This window comes from Exserohilum turcica (genome assembly GCF_000359705.1).
Source record: "Exserohilum turcica Et28A unplaced genomic scaffold SETTUscaffold_27, whole genome shotgun sequence".
NCBI lineage: Eukaryota > Fungi > Ascomycota > Dothideomycetes > Pleosporales > Pleosporaceae > Exserohilum > Exserohilum turcicum.
Genome location: NW_007360103.1, coordinates 73,784 through 90,271, shown reverse-complemented (window position 1 = coordinate 90,271; position 16,488 = coordinate 73,784). Strand labels below are relative to the sequence as shown.

Below are 16,488 nucleotides of genomic sequence, written 5' to 3'. Positions count from 1 at the left end.
GTTTGGTAGTCTCCCTATTAGTCATTAGGGCGGTCTGTGCGTTCTCGAAGATTTTCGCATTTCGAACACGTCGCAAGAATACCGACAATACCCCCTCTAGCACCTCAACGAGAGGGCTGCACACATTAGAGGTGGCGTAAATCGGTTTCTCGCGACGTGTTACCCCTATATCTGATAGAAAATTGACGAGTTTTGATGAAAGATTTCTGCTTAAAAGCTGGTGTGTGTCTTTGGGCGTTTAGCCAACTGGGAAAAGTCCACTTCTGATTCGCTATCCACGAAACTTGTGAAAGAAAAGGATTTTTCTGAGCCGTCTGAGCGTGTCCTACTCCTAGATCGGCTACTGTCAGCTGTTGAGTTTCCCGCAGCTGTCAGCGGGAAATGATTTCTACGGCGTTTTAACGCTGACACGAGATCGGGCGCCGCTGAAGGGACACTTCGCTGAACGAGCTTGGACTGCTGCGGGTTTGATGGTTGTACAGGTTCTGGTGATAACTGTGCGGTGTGTTCCACTGTCACTGAAGGAACGCATTTTTCCTCTTTACGAGGTGCATTGAGCTTGTTTTGTATGCGAGCGGCCATCCAACATCCAAGATTCCGTTGAATACTGTACAGATCAGCATCTTCCTCTTAGATACCTATGGACTATCAGGGTTTACCTGTCTTCATCATTGCTTTTATATCCGGAGTCTGTGTGAACACCCCACCGTGGGCGTTCCCCTGGCACATTGCTCTTTAGCCGCGTCTCAGCCCCGGAACCATCACCCCATATACGCTGCCCAAAGCCTAATGTTTTGAGTATATGTACAGCTTCCTGCTTGAGAAAATCGTCACCAGAACGCTTCTCCTCTTCCTTCACGTACGTGTTGACGACCGTGTTCACATGGCTTGCTAGTTTAATAACTTCCTCGTCTATGAACTTGGGATATAGTTTGCGATCATCCTCCGCGACAAGCCATAGCTTCCGAGTGTAGTGTTTGGGGTGTTCAAGATCGGTACCTGGGAATCCAAGTAGGTCGTGTTTGTCTGGTGCGGTTGCCATGTCTTCGGAGCTTTCTTCGCGATTCTTCATCCACTTATGAAGAACACGCGTCGAGTCGAGTGGCATGCCTCGCGAAGGGTCGGAAGTATACGACTTTGGGCCCGGTCGGTGGTCTGATTGCTACGCTGTTGCTACGTGACGTTCGCGGTAATCGAGTAGCACTACGAGTTAATGGGCGTATCAGAAGACATTTCCACGAGACGCGGCCGCTCAGGAGGAGGTGTTTTGCGCAACTGCTACAGTTTGCGAGCGCGTGCCGTCTGTGTCAGTCCAGAATGCCCATGCGGCTTGACGCCAGCACGCTATTCTATATTTGGTATAGCATAGTGCCAAGCATCCAGGCACCGAGAACCGCGTCGCGTCCCAGCGCCAACCCCCAACCCCAACCTTCAACCGCCTTCATCTCCATCTCCACCAACATTGACCAGCACTTCTTCTCTGTCTTCCAAACTCCGCCTACTTCGCGAAAGCAAAACTTCCACCGTTAGGTGGTAACCCTACCTTTTCGCCTGCTTGTCGTCTTGTCTCCGTGCGCTATCCTTACTGCAAGGCCTCTGATGCAGCGCATCAGCTTCACAATCTTTGTGTTTCTGATCCGCGCATCCGAGGGGCGTTACCAAAGCAAGGCACATGGTGTGCGAACAAGGCTAGTCTTTAGCTGTATACGATCTGGCGCTTGCTGCTGCGACAGAGTCAGAGCTGCTCTTTGCTATTAGTGTGAAAGCCCGGGTGGGTGGGTTTCCTTTGCTGCATCTCGCATGCTTTGTTGCAAAGGGGTATATTGTAAGTAAATCCATCCTGGAGAAAAGCTTAACGCACAATAGCACTACATAATCTCCTTAGCAAGGGAGGCGTCTCCGCCCTAGCGTATGCTGCTGATGATGCATGTGTACTATGGTCGTGTTTACTAAGGATTGTAAAATCGTCCGCTGACACGCAGCTTGGCTTCTATCTCGAATACCCTCTGCCATGCCCTGGTGTTGACGACAGCCAACGTGTTTTTTTGCGTTATGAAGGCGATAAGCTGGTGCCTGACACGATATCACTCACGCAATTTAACATGCCTCTTTCGGCTGAATTGCTCGATAATCCAGGGCAAAACGGGAGTTATAAGACTCGAACGCTGTCATTAACTCTAAACAACCTTGTTCTGTATGGTACTGCAAAGACGCTCTCAGCGTTTGTCCTGATTTTCCAAAACTTTTAAGACTGGCGCGGGCGAGGCAAGTACGGATTGTTTTCGACACCAACTGGCTTGGCACCAATTACTCGAGGTTTCAGTCCATTTTCAACGGTTCCGAGGAGTTCTCTAGGGTGCCGATTCTCCCACACTTCACCAATCTTTATCAAGAAGTCAAGTGGTCAATTCTCAGTAGGGTTCGGTATATACCCTCCAGCGAGGATGGGAGAGCTGGACAAAATGTTGACCAAAACATGGCAACCCAAGATCCACCTCCATATCAGCAAGAGCCAGGCTCGGGCAAGCGCTCGAGAGACAGTAAGGGCAGGATTGTAGTCGGATAATGCACTACCTGTTACCAATACGCATTATCTAGATGGTCTCGGCCCGGCACCCGATACTCCTGCAACGAAGCGCCCCCGACGACCTCCAGATTCGCCTTTGCTAGATCGTTCTACTCCCGCATCACAGTTCAGCTCCACGTCTACGGTTCCATTCAATCTTTTCCAAGATACTGTCGCTTTGGAGGTGAAGAGAGTTCTCCCAGCCGTGTTGGCCGAGGTTTTTGGTGGTATGCGTACAGGCCACTCACCAGGGCCACACTCGTCACCAACACCACCCTACACTCAAATCCCAACCACACCCACACGCTGCGACCAGACCCAGAACTGCCATTTGACGCCCATCGCAGAGATAAAGAGAACAATCACCAGTGCTTTTGCCCAAACCCTCGCCCAAGATATCGACCGAGTTCTTGAGTAAGCCTCTGAGAAAACCTCTGAGCTCTATCATCTCGCCAGCATTGATATAGAGGAAGCAGTTGCTAACGAGAGGTCTGATTTAGCCATGGTCAGCGAAGACGAAAAGTTCAGTTTCAATGAATACTGCAGCCAGCAAGCAGATGAGTTCGAACGGATTGTAGCAAAACGAAAAGAGGAATTCGAAGCAGAGATTCGCAACGCGTTCCTTACAGCTTCGGAGAATCTGGATACAGCCAAACAATTCGCCCGTGCAAACGACAGACAGAAGGCGCTTAACACAGGTCGCAGGGCGATGTCTCTGCCTCTTATGAAAGAAAGCGAGGAAGGAGTTGCGAATCAGTAATGATTTGCAAATGTGATGACCTGGTAATGTAGGTGCTTGGAAATGTGATGTGTGGTAGATACTGGGATACTGTTCTTATTTCTACAGTCTACATATAGGAATATAGAGCATAGCACTCCCGTGGTTAGACGTAACATCTGTTTTAACCACTTGTCCAAAACTTAGCTCGTGATGAGTACATTCCGCGCGGAGAACAGGTCCACTCATGGAGCTTTGATCACGCTACTTAGGTATTTGGTTCTAGAATCCTTTTATTCCAAAACTGCGTAAACTCATCCGTAAGTCTTCTGTCTAGCAGCTCCCCGCTGCCTCCTTTATCTATGCACCACGTCCCCTCCCTGCTCTACCCCCTGCCTCTACTTATCGTTCATTGGCTGCTTTCTTGCACCTTTTTTTTACTTATCTCTTACGTGTAGTTAGACCTGAGTGAGGATGACTTCACGCAGCGATAGCAACTAGATGGCTGAAAGAACGAAGGCGATCTATTTGAGGTACGAAAATAGCAGACACTAAGCTAACCAGAGAGAAGGGAAGGGAAGCTGTGGCTTAAGCAAATGGTGTGCTAAGACAAAGCTTGCTAAGGCAAATGGCTTGACAAGCTCTCAACTTGCCGAACCGTGAACAAAGAGCACAGGGCAAAGATCAAGGGCAAGAGCAAGGAAAAACAGCGAAGGTGAGGGGAGAAGGCCAGAAAGAGAACGAGATGCCAGCCAAGTGAGCCTACTAAGCTTGGCCCCTTAGAACCTGTAACAGGCAGGCTCACCGAGCCAAGCATAAGACCAAGTTCGCCATTCATATGCGAAAGAAGCAGAGCAAAAGACAACGTAGCTGCGCGTTGTCATGCATGATCGATACTTAAGCTCGCATGATTGCAATAGCGATTGATTCCTAAGTGCAGTCTTAGCCACAAGGGCGTAGCCTATCACACTGTACGCGTGAGTCTATTGTTCACTCCACTAGAAACCCCTCTTGCACTAGGGTTAATCGTTGCTGGTTTTGATGAGTTAGTGACTAGCGAGATAAAGTCAAGCAATCATAGCGGCCAATTGCGCTTGTGTTCATATGGGGAAAGAAGTCTCGGACATGCCTTCATCTTCAATCAAATGCTCAGCAGATGCGCCCTGTAAGCAAACAGCTGTAAAGTCATGATAGAATCCAAAAAACAAAGATGCGTTTCCAAAAGGCTTACCTGAAGGCATGAGGATACTGCATATCACTTTGCCATAGGTCATCTGCTTACGCGTTATACATGGATCAAGTAAGCATATAACACGTCCCTGTCACAGCCATTATGCGTCTGCGTCATTAAAATCTTCTCACTGGCGTTATATAGCACGTTGGTGTCTAACGTGAACTAAGCCTGCCGAGAATCTCTCCTCAAGAACATCGTATGGTCAGCCGTCGTGGTCCAGCAACCATGAACAGCTGCAAGCACAGAGCCTGGCTGTCCATCCATGGAAAGGATAAATTCCTGTTGCATTGTGCTAGTACTCTGAATGATATAATCACGGGGCTGGATAAACCTGCTAGCAAAAGTCCAAGTCTGGTCGTCATGTTTGGCAGCGCTGCGAAGGGAACATTATTAGCTAATACTTTTCCCACTAGTAAAACCTGCGTGAACAGTCGAGCGTCTCATGGAGTGACTTTACAACTAGACCCAACTACCGCTTTTAGTGATCGTCCCATGCTAATTGCACACGAAGATATTTCGAAGCGGAGCACATTTGTAGCAGAACCCGCAGTCGCTCTCTGTCACCGCCAAACGGTACGTGCATTGCAGCGGCAAGTGGGTAGTTTAGCCGAGGCGTTTAACAGTCTCCATTGTAGACTGATACGTCCATTCGCGGATGTGGTGTGTTTTTTCTCTACAGGAATTCGCAACATGCAGCATCAGGTGGATCCGATGGTACCATGGCTGGAGCAGGTGCTTAATCAAGAGCCCAGTACTGCGGCACACCCTCGATTACTCTTCATAGCATCACCTTCCGAAAAGCGAAGCGAGGCCGCTGTAAAAAGTTGCCTAGTGAAGATCTTACGTGCGCGTCTAAAACAGCCCAAATTTGACATATCTTCTCACGTTTCTGTATACGTCAAACATACTAGCATTCAGACGCTAACCGACCGCGTCAAACGCGAGGTCGATACTAGCAGAAACGAACGTGTTCGCAGCTACACCCTCCTGAACGCAGTACACTTTGATATTCTATTCCGTAAGGCTTGCGATCATTTCGTCAGCAATGAACGAACCCCATTCGACATGATCGCTGCGTCGCGGTCCCACCGCCCCGTGTCCACGCGCCTGCCGACGTATCTGAGTGCCCTTTTCGACTCGGTGGACGACTTGGATGAAACACTGGAGTTTGCGATTCCATTTATGGCAGGTTGTCTCGCGGTTGACAATTATGCATATGACGTGCCCTGTCAGTGTCCTGTAGAGACGCGCAGCTTCTTTCTGCTAACTTGCGCAAGTGTTCGACCCTCTCAAGGTATTCCAGACTCATTATAAGTCCGCTTGTATAGAAGCAGCTGGAAACAAAATGCTAAAGTCCTCGAGAAATGGCGGCGATGTGGTGTTGCTGCTTCGCAGTGAACTAGTCTCACTTATCGAGCAGCACTTCGTGCAGAGAAGTAAGATACTTTGCCCAAACCCTCGCATGAGACTACTGGCAGACTTTCGACATTGGCTGATGACGAGGAAGCTTCACAGGGTCTGCTTAGCTTGCGTGCAAGCAGATCCGCAGCATAAGCTCCAGTGTGGCCATTTGGTTTGCGAAAATTGCCTGACAGCTATGGGAAGCTGTTTAGAGAGCGACCCGTATCTGTACCAGTTGAGTCGCTGTCCTCTTTGCTCTCAGGCTTCCGAAACTAGTGTGCGCGTGAAACCTGCCACTGCTGGTCTTCGCGTGCTGTCTATCGATGGTGGCGGCATCCGCGCAGCGATTCCCATTCAATTTCTCTGCGCACTCGAAAAGGCTATAGGTCTCGATATGCCAATTCAAGAACACTTCGATCTGGCCTATGGAACAAGTTCAGGTACGTCACTGTAGAAACGCCGTCTTGTTTGTCCTCGTGTCCGCGTCTAGCTCATTATTGAACAGGTGGTTTGGTCATTTTGGCTCTCTACGGTCTGGGAATGCGACCCGAAGAATCTTTCACATTGTTTAAACAGCTATCAACACGCATATTTCGTGGGCGGAGCCAATGGGGCTTGGGTCTTGCGGCCACCGTCTATACACTCGTCACTTCGTGTCGCCATGGCCGTTTTCCTGCCAGTGACATTGAGGACGCCCTAGCGGAGATTTTTGGCGAAGCCACCATGTTGGACCTTCAATATGTGTCTTCGATTGGGGCACGAGTTGGTCTGCCTGTCGTGGATGCCGAAACACTAGATACGTGTCTAGTAACGAGCTACAACGGAACGTCTTCCAGACATGGCGACGAAAGATATACAGATATGTCAACGTACCGGCTCTTGCAATCAAAAGACGCTGCCAGCGAGATACGCATCAAAGACGCGTAAGTTACACTACTGCAACCTGAGTCCAATGCTTACGCAATGCAATAGTGCGCGATGTACATCGGCGGCTCCATGGTGAGTGCTACCAATGGTAGCTGGCTGACTGATGTCTGACAGTTGTAGGTATTTCACGCCATACAAGATGCCTGGCCATAGTACATTCATGGACGGAGGGCTAAGTGACAACAATCCTTGCATGCTCGCTGTACAGGAGCTTCAGAAGATGGCTCCTGGGCTGAGCCGTTCTGACCACTTCGTATCCGTTGGTACGGGCATCTCGACAACGAAAAAGGTTGCCAAATCCAGTGTCTACCCCAGTCTACTTTTCGGAAACAGCTCTCTGCAGCAGACCGCTAAACATTACTTGAACGAGAATTTTGATGGCGATAAGCGATTTGCTCTCATGCGACAGATTCTGGCGATATCATTGCCCGGAGGGATTGCCGGCATAGATGAATGGCTCCATCGATTCAATCTACCAATAGAAGGCGAGCTACCCGATCTATCTGACGTTTCTGCTGTAGAGAGTCTTGCTGAGGCAGCCCGTGCTTACTTTACGGCGGACCCGACCGTGCGTGATTTGGCCGATGCTGCACTCGCTCTCACATTTTACTTTGAGTTACAGCCCGGGCGAATGCCAGTCTACGAGCGTGGCTCCTACACATGCTATGGGATGATCCGGTGTCGGATCCCCGGGGTCAATCCCGCATTTTGCCAACTACTGCAAATGCTCGATTGTCTAGACGCTAACTTCCAGATCCAAATGCAGGTGAATGATTCAAGAGAACCCATGTCAGAGTGCCTCGATCGGCATGGGAACTTCAGCAAACTAGTATGTTTGCGCGTTTCTTCGCTTGATGATGAACTAGATATTCGCCTAAGGTTACATGAGGACCGTATCCATCACATCAGCGCTTCGCCGCTAACCTTTAAGACTTTGGTTGATCTACAGATGCTCGAATGGAGTGCGCTTAAAGAGGCGCAAACTGCTACGAAGGTGGTCAGCAAGAAGAGGCGGCTAGACGACTCGCCTCTGCAGGCAGATAAGCGACGTCGTCTAGACGCCACGTGAGATGTTGTACATTTCACCACCCTTTCTCAGTGCTTGTTTTCTACACCCGTTTGAGACATGTGAAAAATGACCTGCCATGATAACGAAGCCATTAGGATAGCGCTACAGACACTTGCAATATGCGGTCTCACTACTACCCACGTACATGTGTTTAGTATAAAGTACATGCTGCGAGTGCATGGCGTGAGTATAGAATGTAAAGCAAGAGTCAGTACTTAGCCTCTACGTCCTATTTACCAGTCTGGCCTCGGTCTCGGCTCATTTCCCACGGTCCCATATTCTCCAGCTATGTCTTGGTTTAGGGTGGCTAGAATTGACCTTCAGAGAAATAGCTCTTAGCTCGCTCTCTGCCCATGTCTCGCCGTTGGGTCTGATACTTGACCACCCTGCATTTTTTTTGCTACTGTCGTCACATTACAGGAACGATCAATCATGGACACATTCACAAGCAGGAAACGTCAACTTGATTTACAGCTTCATCTTCGGTCTTCACTATCGTTCGCAGCGGGCTAAAAGCTGTCTAGTTAAGCGATGTCTCACCAAAACAAGCCTACTTTGTAGCAATATACTTTAATAACTAACTAACTAGTTATGGAGTTTTGATTTTCCTCGAATTTACTCGTAGAAATCGCGAAAATCACGGCTTTTTCCGAAATTTTTGATTAGCTAATTACTTCTTTTTATTCAAAAATAACTCGTGCTTTTAGATAACTATCTAACACGATAGTTAGGTGACAAATATAGATGAGGGTACCGTACATAACTAATTACTCGTGTAGTTATTGCTCGCAGCGTTGATCATCCTAATAGCAAATTGCTGTTCTTGAGGTATCACTAATGCTCACACGAAACGCGAAACGGCTATTGTTGTTGACATCTTATATTATTTCATGTTTTCTGTATCTTGCTTATATAATTATCTTCCTACATTACGATAATGTTTAAAATACACGCTTTCCCTCTGCTTGTATGTCGTCATATCGCTGAAACATACACAAAGGCGTTGCCTTTGCCCTTTCTCATTGATTGTATTAGTTTATCGTCCTTATAGAAGCGCCCTAGGGGGCTCCCGCCTCCCTTGTGGCATGAAGACGGGCGAAGCCTAGGGCACATTTTTATGTCTAAGAACGCCTATTCTAAATACATTTTTGCTTTCGTGTTGCCTTCCCTCCGTAGGTTGAGAGATAGATTCTTTTTATCATGTTCTCAGGCATGTGACAACAACGTTGTGTCGGCTTTCCTCCTCTTCTATCTTCAAGTAACTAATTACAAGTCTTGCGCTCTTACTCTTGTTTCTCTTAAGTAAAAACCTCGTAGGGGAAAACCTTAAGAGATTTAAACGAGGAGAGAAGACTGCCTTTCCGCCTTGTTAATAACTAGTCGAGAAGAATAGGAAGTGGGTCCACACAAAAGTGCGTTGATGGCTGTTGGATTCGAACCAACTGTCTGAAACTCAGACTTGCCAGGTGTACGGCCACTACACCAAGCCACCTTTACCCTTCTGAGGACCATAGATCCAAAGCTGGGAGTGGAGTGCCAAGGTATCTGAGGATGCAGACAAATTACTATGTACTACCCGGCAGCATCATTGTTTTATCTCCACTGTGACTACTCAGCTAGCCGCGCCAATATCTTCTCGAAAGTTCGCCAATAGCTGTCGTCTCCCTTGTCCATTCCATAAGGCAAGACATTTCCAAATAGTTTGATCAATTGGAAATTCGTGCGCACAGACGTCGCATTGGCTGTTGGAAATCGATCAAGGTCTAATCCCAGCAGGTGCACAACACCTGTTCCTAAAGTGAGATTGTCGCGGGGATGACAGTGAACATGGGCTCGACCAGTGATACAGGCTCGATAGAAAGCCCGACCGAGCTCGCAAACTCCTAGTTCCTCTGGATGGGCGCGATTGCCAATACGCCGATTTGAATTTTGGCCTCAGTCTGGTCACTAGATGCAGATTCTATTTCAAAGCAAGAGAAAAAGGCGGTTCTTTTGGTGAATGGATCTGTGGTATGTCCGACGTCTATCTAGTCGCCGTGTCAGGAGCGCAAGTGCGATGAGCATGCCCATACAAGCACTGCGCTCTATTAATCAATAAAGCCTTCGGCATCCTTCAATGCTGCGATACAGTAAACGCTAGCTCGGGGACATCTTTTCTAATTTCGGGCTAGCTACCAACAATGGCTAGAACACCTTGGAGCACATATATAAGTAGGCGCTATATTTTAGAATACCATATATAAAGCCACTATAGATACATAGTTTCATTAGTGTGATAACTAGAAATGCGGCTTACAGTGGTAAAGCCGCAATTGCTCATGACAGTGCCAGCGTCATCCGACAAACTCCCCTGCCTCCCTTTTAGAAAACAATGATGAAATTCATTGTCATTAGCTACAGCATACTAGACGCTTACTTATCATCATAATTAGTAATCCAAAATCATTGGTTGTCTTTCTCTAGCATTACTAAGAAACTACTGTCCATGAAGCCGATTGACCCTATTCATATTCGTAAACGTTTAGGCACCTCTGATCTAGAGGTAATCTAATTCATTCAGAGCTCACTAGAAATACAAAGCTGGCGCCATGGTACTTAAGTTAAAGTTTGGTCTCACGATAACGCCAGAGATCTCGTTATGATCCCGTTCTCAGACATTTCTATGTTATTAGTCAAGAAGATTCTAGAAAAGTGCCCTCGAAAGGCTTGGTACCCCTTCGTGTCTACGGATATACTCTATGGTGGATCCGTTATTATCTCTGCATCTTCATCCTACTATACCCTTGCGACGTGATTATCTAGTGATCTTGTCCTATGGACGTATCATGCAAGGTTATCAGTAGGCTACATAGAGTAGCCCAGGGACTTGAATTGACATAGATAGAGGAGCCTGCGATGGTAGTGATACATCTTGTTTCTCAGTAGTATCATGTCACCTCATTATTCTTCGCCAGCAGCTTCACTACAACAGGATTCAGGCGATCCAATAGTGGAGGGTGGCATGAGCTGGCTGGACCAGCGACCTTTCCAAAGTTCTGCCTCCAATCTCGTCTTGTAGCCGTACTGTAGAAACCATTTCAGACAAGATGGGAGACTCACCGAAAACACTGCCTACAATTTTGTCAACATGTATTTCACCACCGTCCGTATATTGTTGAAAAGGCATCACTCGCAGCTGTGGGAAACACTAGTGGGCAATTGCAGTAGTGATACGCCTATAGTGACTGAATACCGCACCTCTAGTGTATCTGAGACTCAGAGTTTCCTTTTTGTGTGCTTCTTAAAGTGGGTTTTACTCCCATAACAAGAGCCATAGGCCGTTACTTTTGCACTAATAGATAAGGTCAAGCGCTTCGTGTGCATTGCCATAGCTATACCAATCATAGTCGTGTATTTGGTTTGCTTTCTCACTGGAGGAGCCGATCTATCGCCAGCGACCTGTGATAGGATGCATGTGTTCAGTCTCAGTCTTCAGGCCTATGCTTAGTCAATAATGAAATTAACTACATGTTACGTCAAAAAGCGGAGATGTGGCTGGGTTCATTCGGCCACATGGCCCTGGGCCCCTCACACTTTGCTCTTTGCTTAGTTGCATGCTCAATATTCCACCGCCTCCTTACTACTAACGAACCCTTTTCGTCACTAGTATTGCCGTCTTGTAGCATGATTCAATCCGTGCAAACACTAAGAGTCGTGGTTCTTCTAGTGGAGAGGCTTGAAGGTGCTGACGAGAGCTGTGACACGAACGTCAGCGCTTACATCCCTGGCATTTCACACGTCTGGAGTTTCACCAGGTTGGAGTTCCATGTGATGGTTATATACATGGATGAATACACGCCGCAGACTTTCACACGTTTTTTTCAATCCTGCATCTCCATGCCCAGCCCCAACGAACTTGATGCAGAGCCTACCGAGGACGCGGTTAGATTTATTGCTTTTGCCGAGGCAGTTCACGACCGTGCGTTCGCAGAGGCCTTTTTCGAGTTTGTGCTCTGCATTCTAGGATCTCTCGTTTTAATTCTCTGGCACCAGAACTAGAGGGCGTTGTGTGGCTTTATGTTCTTGACGTGCGGTCGCTGCTTGGCTCGGATGATCTCTAAGATCTTTGGAATCATCGTCACATTTCCAGACCAATGGCCCTAGGTGGCGTGCGCAAGCTAGACATACACGCGGATACTCCAGCTCACTGCATGCTTTCATAGCTAAGACTTCCAGCAGCCTACGGGTAAGCAAATGGAAGATCGGACAGCACATCCACCTCACTATGGCAGGAGAAAGCTACTCAAAGTAGAACCAAAACCAAAACAACAGAGAGGTCTGAATATAATTATTATCATTCCATTAGAGTCTAATGAGCCAGAGGCTATGTAAGACTTTGGCCTAGGCCGTTCTATCTAGTTATTTATAATTTGGTTGTTTAAGCTTAGAGAGTATCTATGGTGCGTCGGCCTTTGTCTTAGTTAGCGATAGCTATCGCTTACCGTACTGGCTTGAGTTGGATCCAGGTACGTAACCACCACCAACCACACGTGCCAACTTTGACACGCCCTGCTACACATGACACTCCTGTCTTTCAGTGCTGTATTTTCCAGACCGCGCCATTAAGAAACCTGCAGCTGACAAGAGTGCTTGTATGAACAAGCCCGTTTTGGGAGTCTTGAACAAATATACGCGTTGTAACGACTGATAGGATGAAACTGGGGGTGGGCAGAATGTCTGTTCAATATCAAATACTCAAAAGTACTATAAACACGATGCACAACGCGATGTCGTGAAGCCCGTTCATTTCGGGTTCAAAATCGTGTCGTTTACCAAAGGTGAGACCTGTGATAAGCAGCTGACAGCGCCTAACTTTAGATGATCGTTCTGACTTCCTAGTGAAGGATGAGCCACAGTCTTATTAGACTAGTACAATAGCCGAACGTCACAGCCCACTGAACTTTCCATTGCGAATTCCCGCTGAATCGACTGAAGACTATTCGCAACCCGTTTATAGATTCTATCCGACTGTTCTCGTCAACAGCCCTGCCTCCAGATATGTGTGTAGTCACGGTGCTGTATCGACACAATCCAGTTCCTCGGTTAGATAGACGATCTCACTACTCTAGCCAATCTAGCCGGTCTGGCGCGCCCACGCCGGAGTTGTTACAAGAGGAGTATATTGTAACTTCAGTAGAGCCGGCTCCGCAAGAGGAGTTTACCGCTGCTTGTCCACAGAAGAAAAGCTTGAGAGTGACTCTTGGGTGTTACCTAAGATCCAGTCGAATCGCCGACATGCGGAGAAGAGCAACAAAATGTACAAGCACAACTACGTTATGAGCATTCAAAGGTAGCAAGAGTTATAGATCAACTATAACGTCGCTCTACTGCGTTGAAGTTGACTGTCTTGTTAACTAGGTAGAACTCTTGAAAGTGCCGCCACGATGATATCTGCGCGACATTCGTCGCAGGATAGCAACCAAAAGTAAACCGTCTAAACATGATTCTTTTGTCCGAACTCAAGTTGCGTGCCAGATGCCTGAAGATGACCGCGCCAGCGCATACTTAGGCCAGTCTGTCCGACCTGCATTTGGCGGGATACAAAGCTCTTCATTCTGGTCAAAGCAGACAACCTGAAACCGACATCTCCTTGAGAGCAAGTCTTGAAGGAACTTCTCGACGATGTAGACCGCGTGGAGCAGTTAAAAGCCATCTGGTCAATACATAAACGCTCTGGTCAGATTTTAGTGGCAGCAATTCCTAGTACTTACTACAGAAGTTAAGCTTTGGATTGGAAAAGCATTGAAGTAGGAGCGAATCGAATTCAACAAGGAATATTTCGCCACCTGCGTAGTCGCCAATAAGATCTACACGACGAGAGGAGATGGATTTGTACCAGGTCAATACAGCGTTCTTTTCTAAATGACGCCCCATAGCAGCGCTAACGAGGAGATGTTGATAGAGGATTTGGTTCATCTGTGCACTTCAAAAGCTACGCTTATTACTCGAGCCGAGCACACAGCAACTGTTGTGTAACCCAGCGTATCACAATTTCATGCAAGGCAAACGTCAGGACATGCATGTGGCAATACATCCATGTTGGACCGCTTGAGAGGTTCGGCCGGGCGTATTGATTGCCTCGAGATAATGCAGCCACGATATGTTGCAGCTACTCCTTGCATGTCTACAAGCGCTCACTGGCTCCCCCATCAAACCAAATATCGAGCTAGGTTTACATCTATCAATGACTTTCCGGTGAAATTCCACACTCGGAAGCACAAATGCGTGATGCTACTATCCATGCCTGACATAGCCCTTGTCGCGTTCGCGTCGATTCCAATCCACCTACTGACGGAATTTTTGGGAGTTTGTATGAGTGGAGAAGCTAGTGTCATATGTTTAACTACTTTTATCTTGCACCGGCCTACCTCGTTAATGAATACCCCAACAACTTTGAATATAGAGATAGTGAAAGCTCTCACATCTAAATCATATTGGTTCGCTAAACGAATGACAGTAATTTCCCTCCCTGTTTCACGCAAATCCCCTTGTGCCGCAAGAAAAGAGGGGTACTTTGTCTTCAAAAAACAATATTTCTATCCACACGTTGTTGTCATACTATGTTTATAAGTAGGTCATGTTTGTTTTTTGCCTTCTTCTATAGGTGTAGATGTCTCTACTTACAAAAATTATCCTACTGTTGTAAAATCCGCGCTGATCCGCAAAATCAGAGTTGTCAACAATCAAGCCAAGTCAGGCTGGAGCCTCCAGCTTGACTTGACTTGATGAGCTTGATCTCAGCTTGATTGTTGACAAGTCTGCGCAAAAGACATCTTTTCAAGAGAAAAGCAGTGACACCGCTACAGATAGCCTCCATCTCGCTCTATTGCACCTTTATACTAAGGAAACCTTTGGCCACGCTGTAGAGCTAATCTCAGCCCTTGGTGTGGTGTGGTGTCCATTTTCATGTGTGATCGCCACCCCTGTCGGTACTTCCCTAGCGAGTAGCTTCTATATGTGGCTAGTGTAAAACCGTTTACGATGTAATTTTCTTCAAGCTAAACTTGTAGCTTCGAAGCCCTGTAGCTGTGTAAGCTCTGAAATCCTGTCAGCAAGCTGAAGATCACGTGATAGTCAGCTTTGGGTGTAATTCTGATCAGGAGATTGATAACCACGCTGACTGTAGTTAGGTCGATAATCATGCAAACAAAAAACAGCAAGGGTCCGAAACGAAAACTTTCCAATTATACCGTCCGTCCCGGCAAGCTTGGATTGACGTCATGTAACTAATTGTACTATAAAAATCACTTCTTCATTAACTACTTAACTAGGTAACTAACTAGTTAACTAAGTACTTGAAGTCTTTAACTAAATCACTTCAGCCTCAAAGAATTACACAAGAAAAAAATGAAGAATATAGTAACAATTTGAACAAGATGAGTTAAGAGAATATTAGTGAAGAAAGAAGTTCTTCTACATCCCAAGCCATGTTTTCTGTTGCTACCTGAAGTGCAGTTTTGCCGTATTTATTCTTCAGGTCAGTGCCCGCATTTTCTACGAGTAGTACTTCTACAATGTTGAAGAAGTTTTTAGCAGCTGCGACATGGAGTGGTGTATTTGCCTCGCCATTCTCAGCATTTACGTCCGCTTTCGCTTCTATAAGCTCCTTCGCTGCGAGATCGTAGTTATAGTTGCATGCTTCGTAAAGCGGAGTGCAGCCAGCCTTGTTCTTGGCTTCGATTTTTGCCTTATGGTTGATTAGCACTCTTATGGTGTCTTGTTTGCCCTCAGCTGCTGCTAGATGAAGTGCTGTACAGCCTTGATTGTCTCTGGTCTCGGTTTCGGACCCGAATTGGATAAGCAGCTCCATGGTTTTGTTTCTCCCATTCATAGCTGCTAGATGAAGTGATGTACGGCCTTGATTGTCTCTGGCCTTAATTTCGGCCCTGCGCTCGATAAGCAACCTCATGATTTTCTTTCTCCCATAGATAGCTGCTATATGGAGTACTGTACGGCCTTGATTGTCTCTGGCCTCGGTATCAGCTCCTTTGTCAAGGAGCGCTTCAACTGCACTTTGCTTATCTCCAGTACATGCTATATGCAATAGCAAAGAACATTCCGCTTTAATATCCAAGACTGGGATTTCTAGAATTCTTTTAACAAGTTTGTTATCGCCAGCTGCTATAGCATGACGAAGCGCTTGATAGCGGGTGCGACATAACTGTTCGTCATATTCCCGCCTCTTTCGAGGCAGCTTTTTCTGCTTTGAACCATGTTCTTTATGTTTCGGATTTTTCACAATACCCTGTGTCATGATTTTCCTGCTCACTGTATATTTGAGGGTTTTAGTAATTGAGAAGATAATACTCTCTTATATATTTAAGATAGTTATAGCTCATTACCTTACAGGTATAATTCCGATTACGTGGTATAAGTGTCATAATTATGTAGGTATTGTAAGAAATAAGAGATTATAAGTTTTCATAAGCTCGACCTAATAACACATAACTCCTTATATAATTTAATTAGTAGATAGACACACACACCAACTTTTAAGCAGAAATCTTTCATCAAAACTCGTCAATTTTCTATCA

General features: G+C 46.6%; 4 protein-coding genes and 1 non-coding gene across 5 annotated transcripts; 2 read left to right on the top strand and 3 right to left on the bottom strand.

Annotated features, from left to right (window-relative positions):
• Nucleotides 1–655: 655 nt before the first annotated feature.
• Nucleotides 656–1,042, bottom strand: SETTUDRAFT_40225 (uncharacterized protein; the record flags this gene model as incomplete). The annotated part of the gene is made up of 1 exon (XM_008028586.1): nt 656–1,042. One exon carries the CDS (start codon nt 1,040–1,042, stop codon nt 656–658), a length of 387 nt encoding a protein of 128 aa, XP_008026777.1.
• Nucleotides 1,043–2,476: 1,434 nt separating this feature from the next.
• SETTUDRAFT_40224 (uncharacterized protein) lies at nt 2,477–3,326 on the top strand (the record flags this gene model as incomplete). Its single annotated transcript, XM_008028585.1, has 3 exons — nt 2,477–2,540; nt 2,599–2,980; nt 3,023–3,326. The coding sequence occupies 3 exons, from the start codon at nt 2,477–2,479 to the stop codon at nt 3,324–3,326; spliced, it is 750 nt and encodes a 249-aa protein (XP_008026776.1).
• A 1,417-nt stretch (nt 3,327–4,743) lies between these two features.
• SETTUDRAFT_40223 (uncharacterized protein) lies at nt 4,744–7,915 on the top strand (the record flags this gene model as incomplete). Its single annotated transcript, XM_008028584.1, is given in 7 exon segments — nt 4,744–5,091; nt 5,154–5,178; nt 5,198–5,746; nt 5,796–6,359; nt 6,425–6,842; nt 6,892–6,918; nt 6,967–7,915. The coding sequence occupies 7 exon segments, from the start codon at nt 4,744–4,746 to the stop codon at nt 7,913–7,915; spliced, it is 2,880 nt and encodes a 959-aa protein (XP_008026775.1).
• Nucleotides 7,916–9,333: 1,418 nt separating this feature from the next.
• On the bottom strand, nt 9,334–9,407 carry SETTUDRAFT_t148. The gene has a single exon. It is a non-coding gene; the product is annotated as a tRNA-Ala (tRNA).
• A 5,928-nt stretch (nt 9,408–15,335) lies between these two features.
• Nucleotides 15,336–15,764, bottom strand: SETTUDRAFT_29168 (uncharacterized protein; the record flags this gene model as incomplete). The annotated part of the gene is made up of 1 exon (XM_008028574.1): nt 15,336–15,764. One exon carries the CDS (start codon nt 15,762–15,764, stop codon nt 15,336–15,338), a length of 429 nt encoding a protein of 142 aa, XP_008026765.1.
• Between the last annotated feature and the right edge of the window lie 724 nt (nt 15,765–16,488).